At 38.1% G+C, this 15,842-nt stretch overlaps 1 protein-coding gene and 1 pseudogene across 1 annotated transcript; both read right to left on the bottom strand.

Annotated features, from left to right (window-relative positions):
* Positions 1-1,789: 1,789 nt before the first annotated feature.
* Positions 1,790-2,725, bottom strand: LOC102502032 (olfactory receptor 1013). Its single transcript, XM_006160843.1, has one exon. The coding sequence runs from the start codon at positions 2,723-2,725 to the stop codon at positions 1,790-1,792; it is 936 nt and encodes a 311-aa protein (XP_006160905.1).
* Positions 2,726-12,363: 9,638 nt separating this feature from the next.
* LOC102479930 (40S ribosomal protein SA pseudogene) lies at positions 12,364-13,230 on the bottom strand (annotated as a pseudogene).
* Between the last annotated feature and the right edge of the window lie 2,612 nt (positions 13,231-15,842).

The following is a 15,842-nucleotide window of genomic DNA, read 5'->3' on the forward strand; positions in this document are numbered from 1 at the left end:
TTTTCAACTGGTGGTGAAGTGACTAATAAGTTAATGAAAAACTTTAAAATGGGTTTATGGTGTTGTGGATACACTTGTGTAGCCTATGGAACCACTGTTATGTATTTTGTTAGAACATTAGTTACCATGGGACGAGAGCATCCTGGGCCAGTTTTGGCCTAGTCCTATTGTACGTGAAAAGGTTATTTATATTAAATGTGTCTTGAAGCATCTTCCAAAGATCAAGAAGAACTTAGCACACCCTTTATTGTGCCCAATGAAGCACTGTAATTAACAGTAAGTGGTCAGGGTAAAGGGGAGCAGTCGGGGACTTTTCAGGAAATCTTACTACACACTCCAGATGTATGAGGGAGCTATGTAATTCTTTTATAGTAGTATATCGGGGAGTCAGAGGGGGGTCACTTCCCAGCAAGGCTACCACAGTCCCAGAGCGAATAGCAAGCAGCCTTGCCGACATGCTAAATAACCCAAGCTTGTTCCAAGGTCGGGGGGCATACAGTAGCAGCCTTGCCAACTTACTGAACTGACCAGAAGTGATGCTCAAAGGTCAAAGGGCTCAGACGGGTCCTGGAGCCCCACTGGGTTGGCCTCCTCCAGGAGTCTAGCAATGTAACCATTATGCCATCTACCAGTCCCCACTGCCCTTGATTTTTAATTGTTGGGGGAAATATTCTTTTGTTAGAAGTTCACAATAATTATGAGTAATATATGTTCTCTGTTTCATCTATAACCAAAGAAATTCATTATCTTTGTATCATTGGAAGCCAAGAAATAAGAACCAGGAAAGAAAAGAAAAAACAATCTGTTTCAAGGGACATTTTTTAGTAGCTATTTCTAACTCTGTCCTAACAAATGGGGTAAGCACCTTTGGCATTCTTAAGCCCTGTGTTTACAGTCCTGCTTTTTCACTGAGTTCAAGAACATAGTCTGAAATAAGTAATTTTATCTGTCAAATTCTGACACTGAGTCCATAATCAGTTATATTGTTTCCATTTAAAAAGATTATTTTATTTTATTTTGAGAAATTTTTTTTTTTTGGAGAGGGTTTTGCTATAGGGAACATGCACTTGCCAGAAAGACAGAGAGACAGACAGACGGAAAGCAAGAAATCAACCCCCAAGGGAATGGCCATGCTGCAATCCCAGTCTCCTCCATTCTCCTCTCAAGATTTTGAGCATACACACACACACACGCCCGGCGTGAGTTTAAACCACCGCGTCCGGGACTTGCACCATGGGCGACTACATGGGAGTACAGCGACATAGCCATTATGCCAACTGTTGGTCCCAAGAAATTTTTTATATAGGGCATGTGTGCTTTCTAGAGATAGACAGAAAGTGAAAAACGATCCCCTGGTGGAATGGATATGCTGCAATCTCTTTACCTCCATTCTCCTCTCTGGGTTTTGGGCATGCAATGTGAGTTTCAAGCCACTGGGTCTGGAATTCGAACGACATGGGAGTCTAATGTCTAAACCAATATACCACCTGCTGGACTCAAGGTGATTATTTTTTAAATCTTCTTCTTTCAATATTTTTAGATTCTCAGCAGTTTTGCACTCTGTTTCAATATGGCATCAATAGCAGTATTTTTTCCCAGCCTTATTTATCTTAAATACCCACTCAAATACTTCAATGTAAACTTTACTTTTAAAAAAAATGAAGATTAATGTTTGCACATTATAAAATGATCTTTTATTGCTTATTTTATTTATTTCTGGAAGTTCAAGCTGATAACAATAATACAAAGCTAATTTATTTTCGAAAATTTATTTTTGAACTACCTTCATTTAGGAAAACCTTACTCTACCTAACATTTTCCTCAGGGCATCTTTGACATCCTTGTTTCTTAAACTGTAGATCAAGGGGTTCAACATAGGAATCACCACAGTGTAGAACACTGACACCACTTTATCCCTTTCCAGAGCATAGCTAGTACTTGGTCGGGAGTAAATGAAGAGAATTGTCCCGTAGTACAAGGTGACAGCTGTCAAGTGGGATCCACAAGTAGAGAAGGCCTTGAGGCGTCCCTCTGTGGAACGGATCTTCAAGATGGCAGCAATGATGAAGAGATAGGAGGCAAGAATAAGCACAGAGGGAGTGATGACATTGGAGGCCAGTATGAAATACAGCACGGCCTGGTAGCTCTCTGTCACATCACATGCCAACTTTACAAGTGGGGGCAGATCGCAGAAGAAGTCATCAATGATATTGTTGCCACAGAAGCTAAGTGTAAATGTCTCACTGGTGATTATGGTTGAGTTTATGAAGCCACTAAGATATGAAGATGCAACAAGACTGGCACACAACCTTGAGGACATAGCCTGGGAATAAAGCAGAGGGTTGGAGATGGCTACATAGCGGTCATAAGCCATGGCGGCCAAGAGGTAACACTCACTATAGGCCAGTCCAGCAGAGAAGAAGAACTGAGCCAGGCAGCCAGCAAAGGAGATGCTTTTGTCATCAGAGACGCAGGTCATCAGGATTTTGGGAGCATAGACAGAAGAATACCAGAGATCGAGGAATGACAAGTTCCCAATGAAGAAATACATGGGTGTGTGGAGCCGAGTATCAGCGCAGATCAGAGAAATCAGTGTGATGTTCCCTAGGAGACTGATGATGTAAATGATGAGAAAGATGAAAAAGAGCACTCTCTGTAACCACAAGTCTGTTGTGAACCCTAAAAGGATGAACTCCTTCACTTTGGTGAAATTTTTCTCATCCATTGATTTGGAGCTTCTGGGTTTTCCTTTCTGTGAAAATACTAATAGATACATCATGTGTTAAGATACCAGTATATATTTCTCATATCACCTGTCATTCTGGATCACTGGAAAATCCAAATGATTCATGTATTCTATTAATTTTGAGATAAGTTTATGCTAAATTGAGTATATTTCTTTTGAAAATATCTGAGAAATCAGTTCTAAGTCTCCTTGGGAGATAAGTTATTGGGCATAAAATAGAATGTATTCATCTTGTATTTTCATTTTTTAATCCTTTTTGGGAAGAGGATGATTTGTATTTTCTCTTTTGTTGTACTTGGTTGCTTCAGACTAGGCTGAATATATGAGAAAGGGAGTTTGAAAGAATGCTCTAATTTCTCTTCAGGTCTTTAAATTATTTTGTCTTTTTTCCAGAGACTTATGGATAAGTATAATATTATTCTTATCATATGTTGTTTATTTTTTTAATTGCTAGAAGGTATGTGCATTCATAGAGACAGATAAAGGAGGAGAAAGAATCCCCCATGGGGCTTGGTCATGCCACAATTTCTTCTCCATCATGTCATGATTTGAGATATGCATGCACAAGTGCCTAGCATGCTTTTCAAGCAGCTAACATAAAAATTTAAACCACTGTTAACCTTGTGGGATCCAGCTCCCTTAATCACTAGGCTTCCCCTAACCGTATCAAAGGTACCTTACTCTGTAATTTGCCACAAGGCAATAATTACATTTCATTCAAATGTTACTCCACAAAACCAAAAACACAGATTTTCACAAAGTAGAATATTTGTAGAAGTAGAATATAATAGGAATTTGTGACCAAAAGTAGCTGTATGACCCTCAAATGTAGATTGAAGGAAAGTGAAAATAGTAATTGTTAATTTTGTTCATAGCATGGAAAGAATTAACTACCAGAACTAATAGTTTTTTGGAAAAAGCAAGAGGCAAAAAGAGAGAGAGAGAGAGGAAAGGATAGAGGGAAGAGTAAGGGAGGCCTGTCTAAAATGAATAGTGTGTGGAAGTATGATAGACTAAAGAGTGGTCAACAAATGCAAGCAGGTTTTAATCCCTTCAACCTATGAATATTATTTATTTGGGAAAAGGGTCTTTGTATATGTTAATAAGATAATAATCTTCAGATGGGGATATTATAAGTGTGGGCCCTAAATGCAATCACAAGTATCCTTATAAGAGAGATGCAGAGTGAGATTAGACCACAAACAAAAGAGGAGGAGGCATGTGACCTGAAGTGATGCTGTGATCCAAAGGAGCCAGGAGACACAAAAGGTGAAAAAGGCAGAGGATGGAGCCTCTGGAAGGACCGTGGTCCTTCTGCCATCTTGATTTTGGCAGTGATACTGAGTTCAGACTTCTGATCTCCAGAACTTTGAGAGAATGAATTCTTATTGTAAGCCTCCAGTTTGGGGCAATGTAGGTCAGCGGCAATAGAAAATTAGTACAGGAGTTATGGAACACAGCTCAGAGTCCTCTCTCCCTCAGAGGTGGGAGCAGGAAAGGAGTGCTGCCAGCAATGGGGCATGCAGTTTCCCTCAGAAGACTCCTATTACAATACACCACAATCAAAGGGCTAAATTTTGGTTGCCAGGATTCTGAATTGGCAGGGGTGTTAAGTTTCTGCTTGTATCCAAGACTGAATATCTCTTTTACTAGGGGAAAATAAGGTCATTTTTAACAAAGCATATTTCTGGAATTGGCAGACCTAGGTTCTGAACCTAAGCGACTGTTACCAATATAAAATAAAATTATATTATCCAAGTCTCTATTTTCTTGTCTATTTTTCTTAGTTGAGAGGGACTTTATTACATTATATGTTGAGAAAGTTCTTTGAAAACCAGAAACTAGAATATTACATACTACATTCTCTAATTGTCTTGCTTTGATCTGTTCATCTCAGTAACCAATTCCTTGGACATATTTATCTCCCAAGAATTCCAAACTGCTTCTATGCTCTGACTATCTATATTTTCATGTGTTCTTTAGCCAAAACTTTCTCTTTTATTTGTGGCTTTTATACAAATGGGGTAATGGCTGAATCAGTTTGTAAAATTCACATTGGGAATAAAAATTGCTGACATTTTTTCCCCAACCTTTCTTATTTTGGTCTAGTTATTAAAGTATAAAATAAACATAAGGGGGACTGTATCCACATTTGAATGTGTAAATTAACATTTTTTTCAATTAAAAAGGATCAAAGGTCATTTTCTGTGAAACATAAGACACTAAGCCAACTTCCAAATTTATACAGATAAATAGCATAAAGAAAATGGAAGAAAAAAAAGAAATAACTAAACATAAAATGGAGGCAGGGATGTAATCTATTCCACACCCATAAGGGGCATCCTCTGTGGGGACCACAAATGAGAACCAAAATTTTCTAGCAACCCATCCATACAATGGGTACCATCCAATGACAAACAGGTGAACCGAAAGTTCAGGGCAGTGCACTAGTCTTTTTTTTTTTTTTTTTTTTTTTTTTTTTTTTTTTTGAGAGGTTGCTGCTATAGGGCACGTGCACTCACCAGACAGACAGAGAGACAGAAAGAGAGAAATCGAGAAATCACCCCCCCCAAGGGGGATGGCCATGCCGCAATCCCTTCTCCTCCATTCTCCTCTCGGGATCTTGGGCACACACGCACACACGCCCGGCATGAGTTTAAGTCACCGGATCCGGGACTCGAATCACAGTCAACTACATGGGAATCCAGTGACATAGCCATTACACCAACTGCTGGTTCCATGTACTAGTCTTGATACTAACTTTGAAACTATCTCTCTTTGTAAATAGAATGATTGAAATATATTGCATACTATATTGAAAACACACAGAGAAACACAAAAGACAATTTTCTTAAACTACATTTACTTGACTTGAAGCTGGCTGCATGCATTGTTAAATGTGAGAAGCAATCAGAAGCCTCACATGTGCCATCTCTCCTCCCCACCTATCAAATATCTCTGATCATCAGGAAGATTCCAGAAGAAGTACATACTTCTGGCGGTGATCTCAGCCTTCTTCAAGTTATCAGTGCCATGCAAATTGGTATTTTATCCGATACTTTTTGAGTCACACATCAATTGTTAATGTTCTGTATGATCTCAAGGATATGTGTATATTCCCTCATAAATATTATATATTTTAATAAAATACATACTATACTCCTTTTAAGGAGTTTCTCCCACACACACTTCCTGGTACAAGAAAAGAAACATATTTATACATGATTTTACTCTAAAAACTAAAAGGGTCTCTGCAAAATAGCAGGAAAGAAAACAGTGGCCCAAAACTACAGAAAGTTTACAAGAATGAAAACATTTGTCAAATACAAAACTCTCTGTTTTACTGAAAAAGAAAATAGTGTGAATGGAAGACATTTGAAGGTACTTCAGCTTTCTTCAATAAATGTAATTAAATGTAGAAAAGAAAACTTTATGCTATTTCATAAAGCAGAATTAATTTGTTATTTGATTACCTTAGGAATCATTTTATCTTTTACTCATACTGTGATTTACTGACCTTGTTCTTTAGGTTAAATACAATACTTACTTTTATGAATATAAATAGTCACTGATTAGAATTTCAGCTGAAGTCCTGTATTTTCCTGATTACCTTAGAATATGAAGTGCCTCCTTCTGGCTGCTAGCAATCCTCTCGTCCACGATAGCAACAACTGGGAGACAATATAAGCCTGAGCAGCCCTTTGGGGTTTGAAGCTAAAAACAAAGGGGCTCTTCATGTGCTGCCCTGGTGCCAAGTGATCAGTTATAATTCTGTTGTTTTTTGGGAATGAGATGGGGAGAGATCATTCATCATGAATATAGTGGATGAAAATAACCTTAAAAAAATCCTTTTGATGTGTGAGTTTCATTTATGAATTTCAGGAAAAATAAACTGGCAGTATTAAATGATCTACAGGGCAGGCTGTAAACTGCAGGTGCTGAAATATTACTGTAATCTATAATAACAGTGATAAGAATTATGATAATGAAAAGGTCAAGACATTTTAGTCCAGAAATATGGTGACTACTACTGTAAAAAATTGATCCACTGGTACCAGCAGGTGGCATGGTGGTTAAGGTGTTGGATTCTCACATGGCTAACCATGGTTCAAGTCCTGCACCTGGTGGTTTTCTCACTTTCTAACTCTCTCTATGTCTTTTGTAAGTATGTGTACCTTATAGCAAATTTAATAATAATAATAATAATTAATAAAATTAAATAAATAATTATTTTTTAAAGTGGCCTATTTTATAAATAATGATATGGGAAAATATAATTTATTAATCCAAAATTACATGGTCAGAGAAAACTGTATGCATCAGACCATGAATAAATTTAGTCACTCAAAACATATTTGTGAAGCAACTTTGATGTGCCCAGCACAGAGGTAGATATCAGGAGAAATACTGGGTCATCAGAAAAGTCATGATGTATTTTCCTATGTTCTTCTATGCAAAAATGAGTAATAACTTTTCTAACAACTCAATACAACAAGTATTGTCTTAAGCCAAGTAATGTCTTAGGTAAGCTTGGTAATAATGAAGAAGCAAACTAAGAACAGAGGCAGCATTGTGAATCCTAGATCTTCAATTCCCAGTTACATGACCAAGGGCAGTGTATTTAAATTTACCAAGTCCAGTGTTTTTCTAATCTATAAAAAGAGTGCTTGAAGAACATAAACAGGATATTACTGGATTGTCAGGAAAGTCATGATGCATTTTTTTTGTCCAAAAATATGTCATGACAAACTAATATTATAAAAATTTTTAAAGCTATAAGGAAAGTCAAAGACTACCTAAATTCCAAATTCTCCACATATCCTAGAAAAATCATACAGATCAATAATAATAATAAAATCATCTCTAATTCATAACAACTAAACAATTAAGAGTCAAAAAAAGATAGCAATTTGAGGGTCCGCAGGTGGCATGGTGGTTAAGGCACCTGGATCCCACAAGGTTGGCTGACTGTGCAGTTCAAGTCCTGGAATTGTGGCTTGAAATCCCCACTGGGTGCATGTGTATGCTTGTCCAGAATTCCAAAAGGAAATTGGAAGAGAAGGGACTGCAGTGTGGTCATCTACCATGGGGATTATTTTCTCACTTTCTCTCTTTCTCTCTCTAGCAAGTACATGTGTTCTAAAGCAAAACTAAAAATACATACATACTTCCAGATCTCAACATCAGGCTATACTGAATCCCTGTTTTCACTGATACAGGAAAATAAAGTCATTTTAAAACAACCACGAGGCATCAGGAAACACAGAGCTACTGCACCAAAAAAAAAAAAAAAAAAAAAAAGTGTAGAAACACACACAAGTGAGGAATAACCAGAGACAAAGATACAGTGACCACCCTTGCTAAGTTTACAGTTTCATGGGTAGATAATTAAATAAGTTTATACACTTATAATCCTAAATTATGACTAGGCTGTGGAGATAAATAATATGGTACCATAAGATTATATTAAAAGATAGGTCTCAGTATGGAATCTTAGGGATGATTCATCTGAAGAGGTGGTATCTGACCTGAAAAAATGAGGAATAATAATAGAAATTTACTAGCCAAAAGAGGTAATGTTTGCGAGGTTACTAGCTTTAGAAAATAGTGTGTATTAAAGGAAGTTCATAAACTTCATGGAGGCAGGACACTGGAGAGATAAATAGAGCTACATTAAATTAGGCAGGAGAGGTTGGCAAGGCCAGCCTGCGTAGAGACGGATAGTCCATGTTCATGATGTCAGAGTATATTCAATGTGCAAGGGGGAGCCAGTGCCATGATTTATTCAAATGCATATATGGTCAAATCAAATTAAGACTAAAGCTCTCTTTACAATATCAAAATTAGAAATACAAAGGCAGAAAAAGCATGTGAGATGAATATTACAGAAGACCAAGTAAAGAGAAAACAACATTTGGACTGGGTTAATAACTAGGGATTTGCTAAGAAACCATCCAATTTGAAAGCTATTTGAGAAGACGTCTATATAGATAGATAGAGGTATATAGATAAGCTTATAGATGTTGTCGGTGATAAAAAAAATCTGAATATTCAAATCTCTCTTTTTTTTTGATTGTGTACGAAAACATCCCCTTTTCTCTCTCTAGGGAAAAACAAAAACACCTAATGAATTTGTCTAGGACAGTCTTACAAACAAGGTCAGTTTCCTCAGTCCCTGCCCAACACCATCTTTGCTTGCAGGTGAGAGGAGTGGCTAGGTCCAAGCATAACCCAGATGAGGAGCACAAGGACTTCTCTGGGAGAATCATGTAGGCACAGGATCAGGAAGCGCCGGATCTTGTTAACTGCCATAGCCAGGACTGGAGAGAATGTGAGAATGGATATAAAGGGAATTGAATGGAGGTGAATGAACCATGAATAAGCTCAACGGAAAATTCTGATTAATACAGTTGAGATGCAAAACCATCCCTTATATACAGAAAAAATGAGTCCGAAAACTTCGAGAAAAATGTTAGAGCTGATTAATTACATGCAACCTGATTAGCCATCAACTAAACCTCTCATTAAATAATTATATAAATTTATAATCCTAAATTATGACTAGGTTCATTCTCAAATGTTCTGATCTCAGCATAATTCCATTTTACTAAAAAATACTGAGTATCCAAAAAACTTTTTGTTTATGTATGTTATGTCTATCAATATGTGTCATATCAGAAAACCTGGAAAAGTGTTAGATTGGTTTATTCATTCATTTAAAATAGCAATAATAGCCTCATTATATATTAACACAAATAATCGTTTATATATCTCAAAAATATATAGTTATGTGTGGTATTTTATATTTTTGTAGTTTTTAAAAATACCTAGTTTCAGTCAAGAGAGTTGAAATTATCCCTTGTGCTTTTACATTTGATCTACTGAGAGAGGTTGTTTTGGTCAAAATGAGTAAAGACTATTTAGCTGAAAACAGATAATGCAATTAGTAAAGGAGAGAATATTTAAATGGCACTTTCAGATAACTGTGATATTCTTATAATACACCAAAACTCAACAAGCAGTATTTTCTGTCTTCCTTCCTTCTTTCGTTTCTTCTTACTTCTTTTAATCTATGCATTTCTGGAGAGAGACATAGAAAGAGGTAGAGGGAAAATGATGTCATTCCTTAGGTGGATGGCCATGCCACAATCTCTTCTCCTTCATTCTCCTCTCAGAATTTTGGGCATGCACACAGACAGACCTGGCATACTTTTCAAGCCACCAGGTCTGGAATCAGAACCATACAGTTGGCTTTGTGGGATCCAGTTGTCTAAACCTCCTTGCCCCTACTGGCCTAACTAGTATTTTCTTAATAGCTAATTGCAATATAAAATATAAAGCCAATATCAGGAATATATTGGACTGTTATAAAAATATATTTGACCTTGTAAAACCTTCGGAGATAATTGTGGAACCTCAAATTTTCCAAACAACATTCCAAACTATGGTTCTATCAAAGCCTCTGATAGAGCCCAGAGAAAATTCCTTTCCCAAGCATAAGACAATGTATTGATGAGAAGATTATGAGGCATCTCTGTGTGACTGTTCTCAACAGAATGGAAATGTCAGTAAGAGATGCTGTCATAATATATTTATTGATTTCAGGGAGATACGTGAAATCTAAAATCATCTCAGATAAGTACATGACTACTATAATATGTCAGGAATTGTTTACAGTGTGGTAGCTGATGGCTAGAAATGGTTATGCATATATTGTGCTAGCTCACACAGCTAGTGAGTTGCAGAGATACACAAGATTCAACCCAGCTCTTCTCAGCACCAACCATATTCTCTGTTGAACTCCATGTCTATCAAACAAACACATGCACTATGTCAGTCACTGGAAACAACTGAAGACTAATGGATAAGCCTTGCTATCCAAATACACTAGTGAGAGAAACAAATTATTTGCAATCAAGTAAGTCCAATAAAATGCATAATAAATATAATATAAAACATAATAGGCTTATATTAAAGGTATATTGGTAGAGAAATTGAGTGACTATTAGAATGCTGGAGTATGTATTTGTAACTGCAAGTTTGCCTATTTAGTCACTAAAACATAAGCTTCAAAAAGGCTGGATCCAGGGTCCAGCCAGTGAAGCGGTGGTTAAGGCAGTAGACTCCCATATAGCCAACTATGATTCGAGTCCTGGACCTAGAGTTGAAAATCACACCAGGTGCATGTGTGTGCATGTCTAAAACCCCAGGAAAATGGAGGAGAAGAGGTTGCAGTGTGGCGACCCCCCATGGAATGATTTCTCATTTTTCCTCTCCCCTTTTGTCTCTCTCTGGGGAGCACACCTGCCCTATGGCAAAAATCTAAAAAAAGAAAGAGCAGAAAAGAAAGCTAGTCCATATCGGGGGTTTTTTATTGTTTATTTTTTTCCTCCAGCAGCGTTTATATCATTCCTCTAGAATAAAACTCAATACTTATTTTTCAAGTTAGGTAATTAATTAATTAACTTAATTAATATGCAGATACATAATCATCTCGAGGTATGAGGATACCTCTAAAAGTTCATTAAAATGTGTATTATGAAAAATTTGTGCATGAATTTTAAAATTTTTATATCAAATTAAACTCATATTCTAATTCCATTTTCTGTACCCTTTTTGTTATAAATATATATGTCAATATATATCTGAGTGTGTGTGTGTATATATATATGTATATATATCTCTGTGTGTGTGTGTGTATATATATATCAACAATTGCAGAAGTGACTATACAATGTCTCAACCATTTGCCTTGATGTACATGTTAAAACGTATTAGTGTATATCCTTGAAAATAGATTAAATTCTCTGGAAAGAAACACGAGGATTTATTAATAGTAATCACCGTTGGAGAGGGAAGCTGGAAGTCTGAGCTGTAACAACTGCTGAGTTCTTATTGTATATTCTTTTGATTATCAATTTAGAATATTTACCATTAGCATATATTATTTTCATTGTAAAAGCTTATCATTGGGCTGGCCCCACAGCACTGAATAGAGCCAGCTGGATCCTACAAGGCCAATTGGGGTTTAAATCCCAACCAGCACTTTGAAAAACACACTGGAAGCATGAGCACACATGTCCAGCATCCTGGAGAGATGAAGGAATGGAAGACAGAGAAGAGAGGAGTGACTAGGCATCTCTGTCTTTCTCCCTTTCTCACACAAGTGCTCTCTGGCATTAAAAAAAGCATTAGGACCAGCAGATGGAATCCCATGTAGTCGACAGTGGTGCATGTGTCTGTGTGTGTGTGTGTGTGTGTGTGTGTGTGTGTGTGTGGGTGGGTGTGTGTATGCTCAAGATCCGGAGAAGAGAATGGAGGAGAAAGGATTGCCACATGGCCTTCTCCTCAGGAGTTGGGAGGATGGGGGCATTGCTTTCTGTCTCTTTGTGTCTCTTTGTCTCTCTGACAAGAGTACACACTGCATAGCAAAAAGTGCTCTTTAAAAAAAGCATAGCACCAATAAAGACAGCAAATTACTTATTTTTTTTTATAAATTCCAAAGAGGAGAAAATAAAACTCTACAAGTCTTTTTATTGTTTTTTTTTAATAAACTGTTGTTTATTTTCCTTATCAACCTTATTTCCACTTTGCATAAAAGTCTGTGAAGAGCAGATTTAAGACCAGTCAGTAGTTGTTCCCACCCATTCAGTGGCCTGAGCAGTGGGGGCTGCAGATCAGTCTTTGGTGGCAGGCTGACCACTCTAGGCTTCAGTAGGGAACTTCTGGATGGGCACAGAGGGCATCTGCATGCTTTCAGACCAGTCTGCAACCTCAGGTTGAGTAGCAGTAAGCTCAGGAGCTGGAGCAATTCAGTCACCCTGAAATTTCTCCTTGGTCACAGCCTTTTCAGCTGCAGCCTGCTCCTCTTTTTCAATCTCTTCAGGATCTCTGTAAAAGTAGAGATCAGGCATGACCTCCCAGCAGTGTTCACAGGGGATGGTGCCACGCATGCGCAGCATCCACCTTATCAGACCCACCGAATGAGCTCCCTTGTTGCATGGGATGGCAATGACCACATATGGTAGAGGAGAATCTGTGTTGCACAGGGCAATCATAGATAGATTAACACGAGATGCCTCTGTGAGAGGCTGGTGGTAAACCCTGGGATCAGTAACCAGAAGACGCAGCTGTGGGAAGGCTGCCGGGATCTGGTTAGTGAAGTTTCCAGAAGTGAAGCAACCAGCAATAGGAGTAGCTCCAGTGGCAGCAGCAAACTTCAGCACAACCCTCTGTCCGGTGTTCCTGGAAGATATGACACTGACATCAGTAGGGTTTTCAATGGCAACCCTGGCACGAGCTTCCAGCAGAAGCTTCTTCCCCCAGGTCCTCTTCAGATTTATGATGGAGATGTCATCACTTTTCCTTCTGTAGATGTACTGCTCCATTTGGAAGTCAAGGTTGGTGCCACCTAAGTGGGCTCCTGAGGCAAGGAATTTGAGGACACCCTCCTTCATCTGCAGGACATCGATGACACCGGACATCGTGAATGTTTACCTTTAAGTTACGACGGGAACCCAGAACAACACCGTAAGGGCCCTTGGGTGGGTAGCACGGAAAGGCTACAAGCCTTTTTATTGTAACACTGATATTTTTATTTTAAGCCTTAACACTATATCTAATTATTTAGACTTGCTGATTGACCATTTCAGATCCTCCTCCCAAGATACTGTAATGGTTGTTCTATGATCTATTTACTCTGACACATACATATACATAGAGACACTAAATGCTTACAAATACAGAAAACATAATTGTATATAAAGTAGACTTGCATAGCTAATATTTATTCAGTTAATACCAAATATCTCTCAGAGGAAAGATCCAGAGAGCTAAACAAACAACCAAACAAATTAACAAGAAATCTTGACTAACAAAAAAAATACATAATAGATGGAAAAAAAGAGCCATCATTTCCTTGCATGGTCAAAGATACTCTCTTTCCTGTTTTATGTTTTGATTTGTTTTTGTTTTTTGGGGAGATTTTTGCTATAGGGCCCATGTGCTTACCAGAGAGATAGAGAGAGAGAGAGACAGACAGACAGACAGACAGACAGAAAGCAAGAAATCACTCACCCCCAGGGCTATGGCCATGCTGCAATCCCTTCTCCTCCATTCTCTCGGGATTTTGGACATTCACGCATACACACTGAACATGAGTTTTAAGCTGCCGGGTCTGGGACTCAAACTATGGGAGAGTCCAGCCATGTAAGCATTACATCGTCTGCTGGTATCCAGATACTGCCTTTCCTTATTGGCTTCATGAGAAAATACCAGGAAGCATCAACTCTCTTTTCAAAAAAAACCTCCTTTTGCCCTATTACAGATTTAGAAAGTTCCACAAGAATATAACTGTCTTATTTTTCTTCTTTTCAAATGGGAGCACCTTTGGGAAAACTCATGAGTAATTATAACTATTCTAAACTGTATTCATTTATTTCTTTCATGAAAGAGAAACAGAGGCAAAGAGACAGGCACCCCAACAGGGTCTACACCAGAAGTCTCAGCCAGCCCAGACTGTGGGCATAAGCACACATGCTCTGAAGGCTCAGAGAGACTCCAGAATGCAAACCTGGGACCTTGGTAAACTCACTTGCATTTGCTGCCACCTGGCCCAATTGTAAAATGTTTAAATATTCCCTTTTCAGTGTGATAGTTATTTGGCTTTCTTCCCTTCTTTTGGTCCTTCATTCTTTTTTGTTGTTGTTGTTCTTTCCCTTCTTTTCTTCTTTCATTCTCTTCCTTAAGCACAGGTACCACCATGGTAGCCAAGAGGAGAAATTGCCCTAAGTATCAGGAGGATCAGATTTGAGACTAGGTTGTGTTTCTATGGGGGGTGGGGGGAGAGTCTCAGATCAGCCCAGATTATCTCTGGGGTAGTTTTCAAGTCTAGCATTTCTGTGACTCATATAAGTTACTTACAGGGGCCAGGAGATGGCATAGAGGTTATGTCACTGGACTTTCATATGGTCAACTGAGATTCTAGTCCCAGACCTGGTGGCTTGAAAATCACACCAGATGTATGTACGTGCATGCCCAAGATCCCAGGAGAAGAATGGAAGAGAAGAATTGCAGCATGGCCATCCCCCTCCCCTAGGTAATTTCTCACTTTCCTTTTCACTGTCTGTCTGTCTCTCTCTCTCTCTGGGAGCACACATACCTTAAGGCAAAAACCTAAAAATTAAAAAAAACTACTTAAGAGTTGGCAACTTGAGAAAATAGTCAATGCTTTGAAAAACCATCAAAGCAAAATGATAACTTAAATTATTCCTGTAAGTGGGAGGCTAAGGCTCCAAGGCCCAACTGTTGTTATGGATTCCTTTTCTAACAAGATGTCTTGGGCATCATTAAGATTGATTGGTCACTCAGAGACAGGCAATTACAGTACTTGAAAGAAATTATTGTCCTCACTCCTAAATAAGTTTCAGAGGAACTAATTATTCAAAACAACTTTAAATAAGAAAACTTCCTGATGACAATAGTTGTTCAGCTTTTAAGGTTTCCCTCTGGAGCCTGGAATGTCATGCAGCAGAGATAGGCCCTAGGGATGGGCAATGCCTTTGTAAATTGATAGAAAGCAGGAGGGACACTTTCCAACCTCACTGGTTAATTAGTTGCTATCCTATCTTCACAGGGTTTGACCCATGCCCTAGAAAACAAAACAAAGCAAAAATGTACTCAAATTCAGCAAAACCAACATGCCTAGGAGATTAAATTAGTTCATAAAAATCAAAAGTTGTGGGAAAGGCAGTGTGGACAGAAGTATGACTACTTTTCCAATTTTTCCAAAATCTTTTCAGAAGGGGACTGGAGAAGTCATGCCCACAAACTAACAGACCATTTATTTTCTATTAACAGGATTCTTTCTACCTCCTGTCCCTGGTATAGTATCTTTGAGATGTTTATTTCAACCCGATTACAGTATTTTCTTGTGTTTATCTCTTTCCAAGACACAGAACTTCTCTTTTCCTTGAGATGTGTATTAAGCCTTTCTTTAACTAATCTCTTCCCAAGACACAGATCTTCCCTTCCAATCACCACCTAAGAATTGTGGAATCCACCTGTAACTACAAGCCCCCCACCCCTTCTACATGTC

This window comes from Tupaia chinensis, unplaced genomic scaffold (assembly GCF_000334495.1).
Source record: "Tupaia chinensis unplaced genomic scaffold, TupChi_1.0 Scaffold000709_1, whole genome shotgun sequence".
NCBI lineage: Eukaryota > Metazoa > Chordata > Mammalia > Scandentia > Tupaiidae > Tupaia > Tupaia belangeri.